The sequence below is a fragment of the Sorex fumeus genome, unplaced genomic scaffold, assembly GCF_029834395.1.
Source record: "Sorex fumeus unplaced genomic scaffold, SorFum_2.1 ptg000122l, whole genome shotgun sequence".
Classification (NCBI taxonomy): Eukaryota; Metazoa; Chordata; class Mammalia; order Eulipotyphla; family Soricidae; genus Sorex; species Sorex fumeus.
Window position 1 is genome coordinate 18,586,771 of NW_026606179.1, and position 14,434 is coordinate 18,601,204.

Consider the following 14,434-nt stretch of genomic DNA (forward strand, 5'->3'; position numbering starts at 1 on the left):
AGAACCGCCAACTTAATCTGTTCCAGTGTTAGCCTTAAACTTTGTCGCAAGTTTCATAGAGCCAAAAACCCAGAAGAATCCCAGGAAGGGATGGGCGGAAATTAAGAGGGGGTTAGAAGACCGCGTGTGTGTTGTGTGTGTGTGTGTGTGTGTGAGAGAGAGAGGGGGGGGGTACTTGAGATGTAATGGTAATGACTAGATAGGATAATATGAAGGGACAGGTGGACGCATGGAAGGGTGAGGACAGTGAGTGGGGCTGACAGAATGGAAGCTAAATGGGGGGGTGGGGGGTCTGGATGATGGATAAATGGGTTAGCAATATGATGAAGAAAGTCAGGCAGACGGGTGGGATAAGAGAAAAAAAGGCCAGTTACACTTGCCTTGCACCCTGCCAACTCCAGTTTGAATAATACTGGCTCTGCACAGGGTCCCCTGAAAACTGCCAGGAGTGATCCCTGAGCACAAATCTAAGACTAAGCCCCAGGGTACCACTGGGTATGTGCCTGCTCCACGACCCCCCTTCCCCCCCCGACTTGTTCCAGAACGGTACAAGAGACATAAATCTAAATCCTTGAGATTCATTAACAAAATATTAATGACATCCCCTTCCCCATCCTGCTGGCTATCAGGGGCCACTCACCAAGCTGAGCCTGGGCACTGGACAGCTACTGCTGTTTTCAGGCTGGGGCTCAGTTTTGGGGGGGTGATGTTCTGAGAGTTGGTGGCATCTCGCAGAAGTCTTTGCTCTCCGAAAGACCTGGCATCCCGGCTCACGTGTGAAACGGGGCATCGGGAGGCCCCTGGGCCCGACGAAGGCCCACTGAGTCCTGGGCAGGGGCCAAGAGGGCAGGATGGTTCAGTCTGACCTGGGCCTTGGCTGGCCGAAGCCGCCCCCCACCCCCCACGTGGATGCTGACTGTGGTGGCATAGCTGAGACGCCGGGCGGGGGGTGGAGGGGGCTGAGGCTGTGGTGGAGGCGAAGGTGCCCGTGAAGTGGGGGCTGAGGACCAGGGGCCCCGGGGGGCTGGAGGGGCATCTCCCCCAGGGCCTTGCCGCCGTGCCAGGCTCTGGCTGATGTAAGAAGCTGCCAGGTATCTTGAGAGCGCGGCTGCACTGGGACCCAGAAGCTGACGGGTGGGCAGCGGGGGGCTGTGAGGAGGGGTCAAATCTGAAGACTCTGACCTGGCAACAGGAGAAGGCAAGTGACACCCAGGTGTGGACAAAACCAAGGAGGGGGCCACTGGGCTAGAGGCCAGACCCTGAGTGTCCCGGGAGCCTCCTTGCCCAGGTAGCGATATGGTGGTCCCTGGCCCATGGGCATTCATGAGGCCACCCTGATCTGACAAAGAGGACAGGTTAGGACCATGGAGCTCTGTGGGGCTTTGCTCCTGAGGGAGAGGGTCGGCAGCTGAACCCTGGCTCTCTGGGAGGTGTCTCTCCTTGGGCAGAGGTGGGGATGCTGGGACCCTAATGTCCATGAGGCCTGGTGGTGGGGACACAGGTGTGGCAGCTAGAAGTGGACCGTCCGGGGGGTCCCGGGGCAAAGGGAGCGGGGCACTGGCTGGGGTCAGACAGTCTAGAGGGTCTCTGTGTGCAAGTAAAGGACAAACAGCTGAAACCGGGGTGTCCGGGAGGTCATGTCCTAGCAGTGGGCTATTGGCTGCGATCTGAGGGTCCTGGCTATTTCCGGTCTCATATAAAGGGCTGCTGGGGTGGCCACACATAGTGGCCGGAAGCTTGCGGTCCCCAGGTCCTACATGCTGCATTACTAATGATGGGTGAGTTGGGCTCTGGCTGTCTGGGGGCCCTTCATGACGGAGCCCAGGAGTGGGGGACAAAACCGGGACATCAGCACTTTCAGGCGTGGGCACAGCAGGGGCTGTTGGGGCCTGGAAGTCCGCAGGGCACCTTTGTTCGGGAGCGGGGGCAGCACCAGATGCCTGCGCCTCCCCTCGGTCTCTGTGCTCAGGTGGAGAGGCAGCCGCAGGACCCTTGATTTCCATGTGGTCTCCTTGCTCGGTGACAGTTGTCACAGTTGGACCCTGGACATCCGGGGGTCCCTTCTGCGCAGGCCAGGGTGTGGCAGTGGGAATGCCAGCACCGCACATATGTCTTTGCTCAGGCACGGGGACAGCAGCTGGAGCCTGTGGGCAACCCCAGTCTTGCTCAGGCCGACTTGGAACTCTTGGCCGTGGGTTCCCCTGGCAGCCTCCCAGATTAGACAAAGGTACAGCAGCTTGAAGGCGGACAGCAGGACCCAGGTGCACGGACGCCTGAGCGCAGGCCAGCGGGAAGGCCAGCTCACACACCAGCACGTGTCCAAAGGCAGGCAGGGGTCCTGGGTGCAGAGAGAGGGAAAGGTGGCTCAAGACAGACACCCCAGCGGGGACCCCTCCCCTGACCACACACACCTGGACCTTACCTGGCTCGGCCTGCTCTGGCGTCAGGCAGGGCACGAGCTGGGGCTGCGCCAAGGCCCGAGGCCGGCGGCGCGGTGCATTGGCCGAGGCCCGGGTCTCGGCCCGCTGCATCTGCTGGATCCGCTCGCTGTAGAGCCGGGCCAGCTCCCGGACACGGGAGCTTGAGGCTCCCACCTTCCCGCTCCCGCCACTGCCCCCCAGATCCGAATCTTCCAGGATCAGCAGTGGCTCCGGGAAGCCAGGCCTGGCCAGCTGCCCCTGCTCCAGCGCCCGCCAGGCGCTCCGGATTTCCGAGCAAGAACGGAACTCCAGCTCCTCCGGGAATCCCTCATCGCGGGCGCCATCCTGGAGCTCGAATGCGGGGAAAGACACCCCTTCTTCTCCTTCCTCACACCTGGCCCCATCTCCCGAGGAAGGCTCGGCCCGTTTTCCAGAGCCACTTTCAGGGAATGGGTCTCCCCTGCTGGCTAGTGCCTCCCCGGGCTCCTGCAGGGGGTCCTGAAGCCAGGAATCTCGGGGCTGGGCGGGAATGCTGGAAAGTTCGGGAATGTCAGCTGCAAGGCGGGGCATTGGGGGAATCTCAGCCAGGCCAGGAATGTCGGGGAGGCTGGGAATGTCGGGCACTTCAGCGGCACCTGAACTGTCCAGCCCCTCCAGGACATGGAGTGGGGAAGGCTCCCGTTCGTCCAGCTCTTCCTCCTCCTCCTCCTCCTCCTCCTCTGAAGAGTCTCGATCCTGCAGGCCTTGGAATGGGAGGGCACCGCCTGTGCCGGGTGCTGGGGGCTCTCCGAGCAACTTGGGGAGGTCGTGGGGAGACGATGGCTGGGGACTCTGGGAAGAGATACACAGTCAGGGTGCGGGATCCCAACTTCTTGGTCTGTGCCTGCCCAAGCTGAGCGTCCCAAGGACAGCAGAGACAGTGTAGTGGGGAAGGTGTGGGCTTGCATGCAACTGACCCTGGTTCAATCCCAGGGAGCATGGAGGGTCCCTTGAGCACTGCCAGAAATGACCTCCAAGCAGAGCCCTAAGCACTGCCAAGTGTGGCCCAGACCCCCACTTCTCCCCTTACAAAAAGGAAAAAAGAACAGGGTGATAGAACCCCCAGCTCACCCCCGGATCCCGGAGACCTCGCTGGTTCAGCAGCTCAAGGATTTCTTCTGTGATGGATGTTCCAGAGGGGTCGAGCGAGGGGGGGGCCGTGTCTTCCAGGTCTTCGGAGGGGCCAGAAGCTGCAGCTGTTGGCTGAGGACCCAGTGGCGGGTACAGTTCCCCGTCACTGCCAGCATGCTGGGAGAAGCAAAGAGTACTGTGGGCGTGAGTTGACAGTCCTGGATCCTTGTTTCCTCCTAGGCCCGGGAGGTCAGCCCTAGCCCCTGCGCTTCCTGGTCCTCAGACCTTAGGCCCAGGGAATGGGACTCCAGGCCCCTCCTCCCTCAGATCTTAAAGCACAGGGCTGCCCATCCCAGGGCCCATTTTGCTCTTTTACTTAATATTCTTGATTTTGGGCCACATCTGGTGACGCTCAGGGGTTACTCCTGCACATAGGAATCATTCCTGGCAGTGCTTGGGACCAATATGGGGTGCTGAAGATCGATCCTGGGTCATCATATGCAAGCAAGCGCCCTCCCCACTGTGCTCTCCAGTCCCTGACATAGCTTACTCTTCTTTTTTTTTCTCTTTGAGTCACATCTGGTGATGCTCAGGGGTTATTCCTAGCTCTGCACTCACTCCTGGTGGTGCTCAGGGTACCATATAGGATGCTGGGAATCAAACCTGGGTTGACCTTGTGCAAAGCAAACACCCTAACTATTGCTCCAGCCCATACATAAATTACTCTTACCTTAAGCCTCTGCTTGGCTGGAGATGGAGATGTGAGGAAGAGAAAAAGATCAAGTGGAACAAGTGTTACTGTTATTATTATTATTTCTTTTTGCAGAGGGAGGAACATGAGCTACACCCAACTTGGTGCTCGTGGACCATGCAGTGCTGAAGATAACCTGGACCTCCAGCATGCAAAGCATGCACTCAGCCCTTCGAACCCTCTCCCAGGACCCCCAGTATTACTGAGTGTTGCTGAGGAGCTGCTACTGTTCCCCCTGCCCCATAAGACACTGGACACCCCAAGACGTGAGACAGACGGACATGGACCAGGCTGGGCCAAGTGGTCACTTACTGTTCGGAGGAAAAATGACAAAAGGGTCTTTTACTGGCTCTGGGGGGTGGGGGAAAGGACATAGTGATGTCAGGGGCCCAGCTCCCAGCCTAATGTCTGCCTTTTGTTTTTTTTTGCTTTTTGGGTCACACCCGGGGATGCACAGGGGTTATTTCTGGCTCATGTACTCAGAAATTACTCCTGGCAGTGCTCAGGGGACCATATGGGATGCTGGGAATTGAACCTGGGTTGGCTGCATGCAAGGCAAATCCCTACATGCTGTGCTATTGCTCCAGCCCCTCCCTACCTTTTATTTGCTATTTATTTTTATTTGGGGGGGGGGTAAACCCAGCTGTACTCAGAAAACTCTAGGTAATGCCAGGGATACTATATAGACTGTTAGGGATTGAACCACTGTCAGCTGCGGGCAAGGGCCTAAACCCTTGTACTATCTCTCAGGTGCTGCAGTTGTTTTAGGGGCGATCCCCACACCTTGCTTGGAAGAACAAGCAGTGATAGGGATTAAGCCCGGGGTTCCCAGTATGTGGACCCTGAAACACCTCCCTGCCCCACCTGGTTCACCCCTAGGTAGTGAGGGCTCACCAGATTGTCTGCGGCCGCGGCGGATGGAAGAGGGTCCCGGTGATGGAGCTGGGGGACAGGCAGGTCAGGATCCCATTACAAAGGCTGGTTTTAGACTCCAGAAGGGGAGGAAGGGGGTACTGGGAGGGGTTCTACCTCCTCTACCTGTGTTCCTTCGTCCAGGGGTGAAACTTCTAGCATCTCGAGGTCGGGGAGACCCAAGTGGGGGTGTCAGGGGCTCCGGGAGGGGTTTGCTCTTAGGAGCACCTTCAAGGAGAGATTTGGGATCAACAACTTACTCTCTTTTGGGGGTACCTGGCTTCCAAACCCTCCAAACCTAAGGTTTCACTCACAGTGAAGGCTGTTTTCAAGAAGAACTTGTTTTGCCTGAAAGACACAAAGATGAGCGTTGGGGGCAGGTATCTGAGCACCCCACCCCAGTCCGAGTCCCAAAGTGACAAGGTGGGGAGGGGTGAAGTAGGCGAGAGTCAAATCCAGTAAGTCTAATACTGCAATTTTTTTGATTTTGGGGCCACACCTGGCTGTACTCAGGGTTCACTTGCTGGCAGGGTTCTGGGAACCCTGGGAAATGCAGGGATCAAACCTAGGTCAGCTGCATGCAAGGCATGATAATTCCCTACCCTACCATCGTTCCACCCCTTAGCACTGCAACTTTTCTGAGTTCTACCCTCAGGATATTCCAAGGCTGTGGTAGGGCTTTCTGCACTCCAAGGAGCCTCCGCCTTCTGTCCTTTCCTCCCCCACAACCCCCACCCCAGCCCTTGTTACCTGTCCCTGCTGTGGCAGGAACTGTACCTTGGCAGGGATGGAAGCGGGGTGGTTCTCAAAGAAGAGGCGCTGCAGACAGTGGATCCAAATCCTCTTCTCCTCTTGGTTCTTGGCCTGGGCGTGGGGTGGAACCAGAAGCAGACGTGAAGTCTGGGAGCTGGGGAGCCCCCACTAGCCAACTACCCAGTTCCCCCACCCCCATCCCTGCTCACCTGAAACAGGTGTCTGTGTTTGGGAATGGTCAGATCAGACACCTTGAAGCCCAGAGGGTCGCGCGGGTTCTCACTCACACTGAGGTTGCAACACTGGATGGGGGGGCACAAGAGCTCTTAGGCTGCAACATGTCCATGGTGTGTGTCTGGGCCCTCCCCACTAGGAAGCAGTGCCCAATGAGGATCTATGGTGGGCTTCCCTCCCCCAATGGTCCTCCCGTGATTCCCCACGAACACACCCCCACCCCCAACCCACCATCCTAATTGTTCAGTGCTCAGGAATCACACCTGATAGGGCTTGTGGGGATCAAGTAGGGGTTGGTAGCACACAAGGCAAGCACCTTAACCCTGCACTATCTCTTGGGCCTACTGTGACCCTTTTATGGTTTGCTTTTTGGGCCACACCCAGTGATGCTCAGGGGTTAAACCGGGCTCTGCACTCAGGAATTACTCAGGAGACCCTATGAGATGCCGAGGATGGAACTTGGATCTTCCGGGTGCACGGCAAATGTGCTCCCTGAGATTCTACCTCTCCAGCCCCCCACGGTGGCCCTTGTAAGCGGGGTTGCACTGCTTTGCAGACCTTGGCCTCCCCCACCATCCCCTAACTCACAAAGATGTGGCCCTTGTAGGTGTATTCCGGTCCACGGCGCTTGGCCACCAGCAGCATCCGGGAGAAGAGAAAGAGTAGCCTCTCACCGCCTCGAAGTCGGGGGCCGCCCCCTCCGCCCCCTCGGAACGCTCCCTCCAGCACCAGCTCCCCGAAAGCACTGAGCTCCGGCCCGGTCCAGCCACAGAGCCGCCGCTGCACTTCCTGCTGGGGAATCCGCCGGGCGCAAACCCGTGGGTCGAGACGGGGGTGGGGTCAACAATGGCTTGCAGGTGAGCCCACCCTCCAAGGCTGCTCTTTAGCGTGGTTCCCCCAGTCCCACGCCCACGCGGCGGCCTCAGCCCATCCCAGGTCACCTGGAGGCGTGCCGCATGCTCCTGCTTGCGCTTCATGTCATTGATGTACCAGGCCACCGCGGTCATGGACACGATGGCCTCCTCCACCATCTCGCGGCCCCCCGCACCTGGGCCCTCTGCCCAGTGTTTGCCCAACTCCTGCCAGACGGTCCCGGGGTGGTCCAGGTGCACGAAGCCAGGAGAACGAGAGAAACACAAAGGAAAACGCTAATAAGACTCAGAAACAGAGCAGGAGGAGGAATCAATCCATTGGGGTAGCCCCAGCCACAACCAAGAACCCACCCCCAGGGCAGCCCATTTCCAGTCACCTGGTGTCACGTGACCCGCAGTGCTCCCTGGATTCATGAGCCAGAGGCTGCTTACCCAGGCCCCGCCCCCAAAACCCACGTGACCACAGCCCCGCCCCGGCCCCGCCCAGGGCTCAGGCTGACCTGCAGCAGCAGGTGGTACTTGAGGATGCGCTGCACAGGTTTCAGCAGGAAGCTCTGCAGAGGCAGCGAGTGCTGAAGCTGGGCCTGGCGATCCTGCAGCCACAGGGCTGCTGACGGAGACAGCGACAGTTCTCGGAGCAGGGCCAGGGAACTGCGGGAACAGCACAGGTCAGGGGGCGGTGGACGGGATACAGGCTAGGGGCGGTCAGTGGCTGTCAGTCACCTGGGCCAGGGCCCTCAAACCTCACCTCGGGTAGTTCATGCAGTACAACGTGTAGATGTCAAACTCCTCACTCTGCAGGTGACACGGGAGTCAGGGGGGCAGCGAGCCGGAAGTCCACAACGCGGACCCCCCCACGCCTGCTCCCCTCCCTGCCCCAGGCCTCTCGCCCTGGTCTCACCCACCCTCAGCACGAAGCACTCGGCAATGCCCCCAGCACCGCTGCTGCCCTCCAGGTCCTCCAGGAGTTCACTGTGGGGAGAGCGCAGGGATAAGGGCACGCCCTGCCCCTGCAAAGCCCCCATTCCATCAGGTATCCTAGCAGTACTGGCTGTCCTGTCTAGGGGAGGGTCCTCCCATCACTCCAGAGTGAGGTCAAAGGTGCACTTCCCATCCCTTCTGAGCATAGGATTGGGTCCCCTGGGAATGGTGGCGCCATGCCTCTCTGAGGGGGGATGGCACCAGATCCCACTGGCACCCCCAAGCTAGCCCCCACTCTCAGACCTCCTCCATCACCTCCATCCCCAACTGTGTCCGACATGATCCTCCTCCTGGCTGACCCAGTTTGTCCAGGACAAGCTGCCTCACCGAGGCACTCTCACACCTGCCCTGTCACAGCACAGAGGTCCTGTCCCCAGACCCCACCCCTGTCTCGGTCCTCAGCGACCTCACTCTATGAAGTGCTCAGCCCTCGTCAAGACCCGTGCCCCATGATCCCACGTTCCACAATCTGCACAGAGCATTCTGGGGCCCAAAGCTTGGGTCAGGACACAGCCACCTCCTGCCCCCAACAGCCAGCGCCCCTGACCTGCTGAACTGGTAGATGTCTTCGATGTTGGCAAAGAGTGTGCCCACCTGCTCCGTGCTCAGCCCCAGGACCCCACCATCCAGCAAAGGACCCAGGTAGTCCTGTGGGGGTGATTGGGGTTAGGGGGGTGTGGGGCGTCCCCCTAGGTCCCCCTGGGAGGCCAACCGCCCAGCCTTACCTCCACGATGCTACGCAGGTCCCGCACATAGGCCCGCTCCGTCTCCACAATCTCCCGGGCCACTCGCTCCAACCGCGAGGGTTTTGCTGAGCCCTGGGTCCCCATGGGTGACAGATGCAGGCGGATGGGGGGTCCAGGCAGAGGCTCTGGTCTGGAGGCTGAGCAGGTTGGGGTGGGTGCGGGGGCTGGGTCCCCCTCAGAGCCCACAGTGCTCAAGGAGGTGGAGCTCCCAGAACCTCGGGGGGAGGCCATGGCCGCTGTGGCAGGGGCTGCTGGGGGCAGGAGGCAGGAGGTCAGGGATCTGTCCTGTGGGGGGAAGTGCTCAGCCCCCCCACTCGCCCATGACCGTCATCGTCTTCCCACAAGCTCCCTTCTCTCCTCAGCACAAGTTCGCTCCAGTCCTGTGCTCATCCGCCAGGGTGCTCTGTGCTTCAGGCCCCTAATCCACCTCCAGTGGTAAGCCCAGGAGATCTTTATTAACATGCCCGCCTGCCTTGCTCACTGCCCTTCATGCCCTCAGGATGAGAGTCCAGACTTCTTGGGCCACAGACCCTCTGGCAAGGTGGTCATCAGGGCCATTCTTGTCACTTCTCCCACTGCCACACCATCTGTCACCCTTCTTCAGCACCCCTGCCAGTTGCTTAAATAAAACAGTAGCTTCCTCTCATTTCTGGGCCTTTGCACATCCTGCTCTCTCTGTGTAGAAGTCCTCCCTTCCCCCTTCTCCCCCCACTCATTCCTAATCTTTCCCTTCTCCAGTTAAAACGATGAAGCCTACTCCAGGAAGCCTCCCTGGGGAATCTCCCAGATTAGGCTTCCACCCACTCCACCCCCACCGTTTTAACTGGTCCTGGGTCAGACATCCCCCACGGGCTGGGGTTGTCACCATCTGGGAATGGGCTCCTCTCTCCCACGGGACTTGAAGCTGGGTGGGGTGGGAGAGGGGTGCCTGGGGCTTCTAGGTCATCCCCGTGTTGCCAGCGTTGCGGGCACCCGGCTGGCCCCAGAGTGGGTGGGTGGGGTAGAGCAGGCTCCACCCCTCCCGGGCAAACTCACCTGTCCGAGTGGCACCCACGGTGGGGCAGTCACACGCCGGACCTCTGCGGCCACGCCCAGGGCTGAGTTTGCACAGGCTCAGTCCACGGGCGCCCTCGGGCATGGCTGGGTGGCAGGCAGCGGTCTGTAGAGAGAGGCCCTGCTGGGATCCCGGGACCCCTCCCGCCGGAGGCCTCTGCCGCCCAAACGCACAGATGGGGTTGGGGGGGGGGGGCGGCTGAGAATTCCAAGTAGGTTCTTAATCCCGCGGGGGTGGGGTGGGGGGCGGCGGGTGTCCCTGGAACTAACCCCTGGGAGACACGGAAGCGAAGTGCGAGAAAGAGAGGTGCGGGACAAGGCGAGCCCGAAGAGAAGAGGAGCTGGGAAGGTGGAGACAAAGAGAAGCGAGGGGCGCAGGGGGGTCGCGGCGGCGAGGCGGCGGCGGATCGGGGGCCGGCGGCACCGGGGTCCTGGGAACGTCGGAGCTCGGGCTGCCGCGCCGGCCGCGGGGCCGGGCTGGGAACTGCCGTGGGCGGGAGGCCGCGGGGTCCCAGGGGAGGGCGGAGGAGGTCGGGGGACCGGATGCCAGGGTCCTGCAGACGGAGCCCTACCCCCCCGGCAAAGGCTGCGACTCGGGGCGCCGGCCCGAAGCGCTCGGGACCCCCGGCCCGGGCTCGCTCGGTCGCTGCGCGGCCCCCAGCCCCGCTGCAGCCCCCGACTCCCGCCGGCGCCTGGGCGAGCCCCCCGCCGGCACGCCCCCTCATTGTTCCGCGGCCGCGGCGCCGCCCCCTCCCCCAGCCCATCGGGGCCCCTCGCTTCCCTTCTCACCTCCCAGGGAGTCGCCAGCCCCAAAGCGGGGCCCGCCCGGAGGCGCTTCGCCCCTAACGCGGTCCCCCGGGAGGCGCGGAGCGGGACTCCCCGGTCTCTGCAAGTCAGGGGTGCGAACTTCGGGCTCCGGAAAGCGGAATCCGGGTCCCTTGAAGAAGGGGTGCAGCGGCCCGAATTTCTTGATCCTCTAGGAGGGAAATGCTGGGAGCCTGGACTGAAGCCCGGGGCGGGGGGGGGGGCGGGTTCGCTAGGAACCCGAATTCCTGAGTCTCCTAACTAGGGTCCGGGGCTCCGGATTCCTGAGTTTCTCTAACTCCAAGGGCAGGGGATAAACCGAGCGTCCCAAATTTCTGGGGCCCCTGGAAGTGGTGGCCGCTTCGCCTCCTGAATGGTTGGGGCACTACGAATCCATCTCTCAGGTCCGCTACTCCGGGAGTCTTGGATTCGAATTTCGAGGAACCCTTGGAAAAGTATCTCCAGTCTGGGGTCCTGAGTTCTTCTAACCGGGTGCAGAAGGCAGTGCCTGCGGGGTCGTGCGGGGCTGAAGCCCGGGATTCCCGGCTCTCCGGGAGGGGGCGCTGGCACCTGGCTATCTGGGGTCCTCTAGCCTGGACTTCGGGGTCTCAGGGCGCGGTGCAGAGAGCCGGAACGCCGGAGTCTAAGACTCTGGTGGACCCCTCCAGCACCGGATGACTCGGGGCTCCGGTGGCGCCACATCTGTGGAAAGATTGTCGGGTCCCAGCTGTGGGGCGGGGGGCGGTCGTCTGGGGCTCCCCTCCCCCCATCGCCACTCGGGCTCATATCCTGTTCCCGCCCGCGGGGGTGGGGAAGGGCCGCCTTCCGGCAGCATGCCAAGAAAGGGTTAAGGCCCCGCCTCCCGGATACTGAATATTCATGAACGGTAGAGCACACCCCCTGTATTCCAAATGCCTCGCTGCTTTCCTTTTACAGCAAGAGTCTCGGAGGCGTGAGAATCAGCAAGTGACAATACTCTCTCCTATTGGCTAGCGGAAAGATTTTATTTGCATATTCAAATCCAGGACGGAGCTGCCGGAAGAAGTCACGTGGCTAGAAACAACTGAAGGACCCCGCGGAGCAGGGGTGCGGCCGGAGCTCCAGTGGCGCAATCGGTTAGCGCGCGGTACTTATATGGCAGTGCGAGCGGAGCGATGCCGAGGTTGTGAGTTCGATCCTCACCTGGAGCACTTTTGGTTTTTACTTTCCTGGTGTTTGAACAGTTTCTAAATCATCGCAAACAACTACATAATTTTAGTGGAATAACAACAGTCTTTGGAATGTTCAGATTGTAAAGACCTGTGAGACTGGAGAATTATTTTCGAAGGGTTGTTTGGTGGTAGGTGCTGTTTCCATTTAAACCACCAGGGGGTAGTATCGCCCCTTAGATGCTTGGGCAACTAATTGGGTCTGCAAATCTCGGTTTAGGACCTGTGGATGTGTCAAGTTGTGTCCTAGGCAAACTATGTATGACGCTACCTCTTTGTAGTTTTCTTAGCCTTGGCGCTCCTCCTCCTCCTCCTCCTCCTCCTCCTCCTCCTGTTTTATTGAGATGTAAATTGGCAGGCAACAGTAGTCTAAGGTAGAACTATAATGATTTGTGTATATTGAGAAATGATAACTGTAAATTAACAGCAATGACCTCATTCATTTTTCTTTCACGTCTTTAAGTTTTTAACTCTCTTGCCCTCGCCTTTTCTGAATTGTCCCTCTCCCCCCCCAACGTAACTTTTTCCTCGTCGTTTCTATATATTTTTTCCGATAAATATTTTTTAAGACAATGTGAACAGTTTAAACTTTGTTTAAAGTTTAGGGATGAGTACACAGTAAGAAAACAAAGCAGAGACACTGCCCCTGAGGATTTGACAGTCTAATCAAAAGGGAGGTCGGTTGTGAGAAACATGAAATACTCTTAGGTGTTAGCTGGTAATAAAGGTCATGGAAATAGTAGAGCAGGGTAGGAAGGACGGGGGAGTGGGAGGTGGGGTGTGGGTTGTATTAACAGTAGTCCGGGACCATCTATCTAAAGAGACATTTGAACAGATCCCGAGAGGGGTTGTGAGTCATGGGGACACCTGGGGGAGTGTTCCAGTCAGTGCAAAGGCCCTGTAGCTGAAGCCAGTCAGCTGTATTAGGGGAAAGAACTAGGAAGCTTGTGTGACTAGAACAGAGTGACTAAAGGTGGGAGCCAGGCTAGGTAGGAAGTTGGCTTTTATGGAAACTGACTCAGGCTGTGTGATAACAGGTTCTCTGGGGCTGTCAGGTGTTGGCATCACTGCTCAGGGCCCTGAGACCAGGGAGGAGCCACCAAGATGATTCAGGTGGGAGAGGAGCTCAAGAGGACCGGTGGGGGCCAGAAGCGGGGCAGGGTGATTATAGGTCTGTTTTTGTTCAGGGGACAACCAGTGGTGCTCCTGGGCAAATCCAGGGCTGTAGGTGTTTGTGCCTGGTGGTGCTGGGGGACCACACAGTGGTGGGACAGGGTTGGGGGGAGGGGTCCTTCCAGCCTGTAGCATGCTCTCCCATCCTAAAGCGAGACATTTTTGTTTTGGGGTCACATCCAACGATACTCAGGGGTTACTCCTGGCACTCAGAAATCACTCCTAGTAGTGCTAGTACTACTAGTACTAGGGGACCATATGGAATGCCAGCGATCGAACCCGGGTTGGATATGCTATTATCTGCTATTATTATATGGAATGCTGGTAGTAGGGGACCATATGGAATGCCAGCGATCGAAACCGGGTTGGCCCCGTGCAAGGAAAACCCCCTACCCGGCTGTGCTATTGCTCTGGTCCTAGACTTTCCTTTTTTTTTTTTTAGAAAAAAAGAGGAAGAAAAGGAGTGATAAGACTTATTTTGCAAAGGGCCAGTGTCCTGTTCTTGCAGCAGTGTAAATGTTTCTGTGGTGTGTAAATATCTCCAGCCCCGACCAATCAATGTCTTGGGGCTCTTGAGTTTCCTTCTCCAGAGTCCTTTTCCCACAAATGGGGCTGCGGGGGAGGGGGGGGAGTAGTTTCTTGGAAGAAAGCCAAGGGTAGGGCCGGCTAGTGGGCAAAGGGCAGGGGCCCAAGAGGTGTGGGAGGGCCAAAGGCCTGCGGAGGAGGGAGAGGGAACCCAGGGGAGCAGGAGGAAAGGGGAGTAAGAGGGGGAGGGGAAGTGGGGAACTAGAAGGGAGAAGTGAGCTGAGACGGCTGGCTAGGAGCTGGCTAGAAAAAGGGGAAGGGGAGTGGGGTAGAGCGGCCGAAGCGGGGGGGGGGGTGAGTTGGCAGGAAAGGGTCGAAAAGGGGGTGACCGGGAAGAGTTGGGAGAGGGGGCGGGGGCGCGGAGAGGCCAGGAGAGGAGGAACCGAGGGGCGAGCGGGGGCGCACTAGCAGAGGGGTCGAGGGGGAGGAGGCCGTGGCGGAAGGGGGCGGGGCGGCTTCCGGGCGCGGGGCGCCGGGCTCCCCCCGCCGCAGGGTGGTTCCCGCCGCCACTTGCCATGTTTGGTCCGAGGACGCGGCTCCGTGGGGGGGGGGGGGGGCCGCCCCGACGCGCCCGCGCCCCACGCGGCCCGGCCCGGCCCCGCCTGGGACGCAACCCCTCGGGCGGCCCCGGCTCGGAAAAGCCCGGGTGCCGTCCATCGGAGCTTCTCGAAGGCCCAGCTCGCGCGCTTCCGCCGCTCGGGGGTCCCGGAAAAGGCCGCGATCCCGCAAGGTCCTGCGCGGCCGGGCCCGGGGTTCGACGTCCCCCACCCAGAGCCGGGCTGAGATTCCAAGGGGCCGAGATTCTCGGATCTGCGCGCACAAGCCGGCGGGC

General features: G+C 59.7%; 2 protein-coding genes and 1 non-coding gene across 3 annotated transcripts; 1 reads left to right on the forward strand and 2 right to left on the reverse strand.

Annotated features, from left to right (window-relative positions):
* Positions 1-649: 649 nt before the first annotated feature.
* Positions 650-1,325, reverse strand: LOC130043390 (pleckstrin homology domain-containing family G member 2-like). Its single transcript, XM_056135645.1, has one exon. It carries the CDS (start codon positions 1,323-1,325, stop codon positions 771-773), a length of 555 nt encoding a protein of 184 aa, XP_055991620.1. The 3' UTR covers positions 650-770.
* Positions 1,326-1,857: 532 nt separating this feature from the next.
* Positions 1,858-11,421, reverse strand: PLEKHG2 (pleckstrin homology and RhoGEF domain containing G2). Its single transcript, XM_056135646.1, has 19 exons — positions 10,622-11,421; positions 9,815-9,938; positions 8,759-9,030; positions 8,581-8,681; positions 7,958-8,024; positions 7,801-7,847; positions 7,553-7,703; positions 7,122-7,259; positions 6,769-6,969; positions 6,156-6,248; positions 5,971-6,057; positions 5,508-5,541; positions 5,320-5,421; positions 5,176-5,223; positions 4,261-4,277; positions 3,531-3,707; positions 2,423-3,251; positions 1,934-2,338; positions 1,858-1,889 (listed from the first exon to the last, which is right to left on the reverse strand). Exons 2-19 carry the CDS (start codon positions 9,915-9,917, stop codon positions 1,858-1,860), a joined length of 2,904 nt encoding a protein of 967 aa, XP_055991621.1. The 5' UTR covers positions 9,918-9,938; positions 10,622-11,421.
* Positions 11,422-11,733: 312 nt separating this feature from the next.
* On the forward strand, positions 11,734-11,826 carry TRNAI-UAU (transfer RNA isoleucine (anticodon UAU)). The gene is given in 2 exon segments: positions 11,734-11,771; positions 11,791-11,826. It is a non-coding gene; the product is annotated as a tRNA-Ile (tRNA).
* The last annotated feature ends 2,608 nt before the right edge of the window (positions 11,827-14,434 follow it).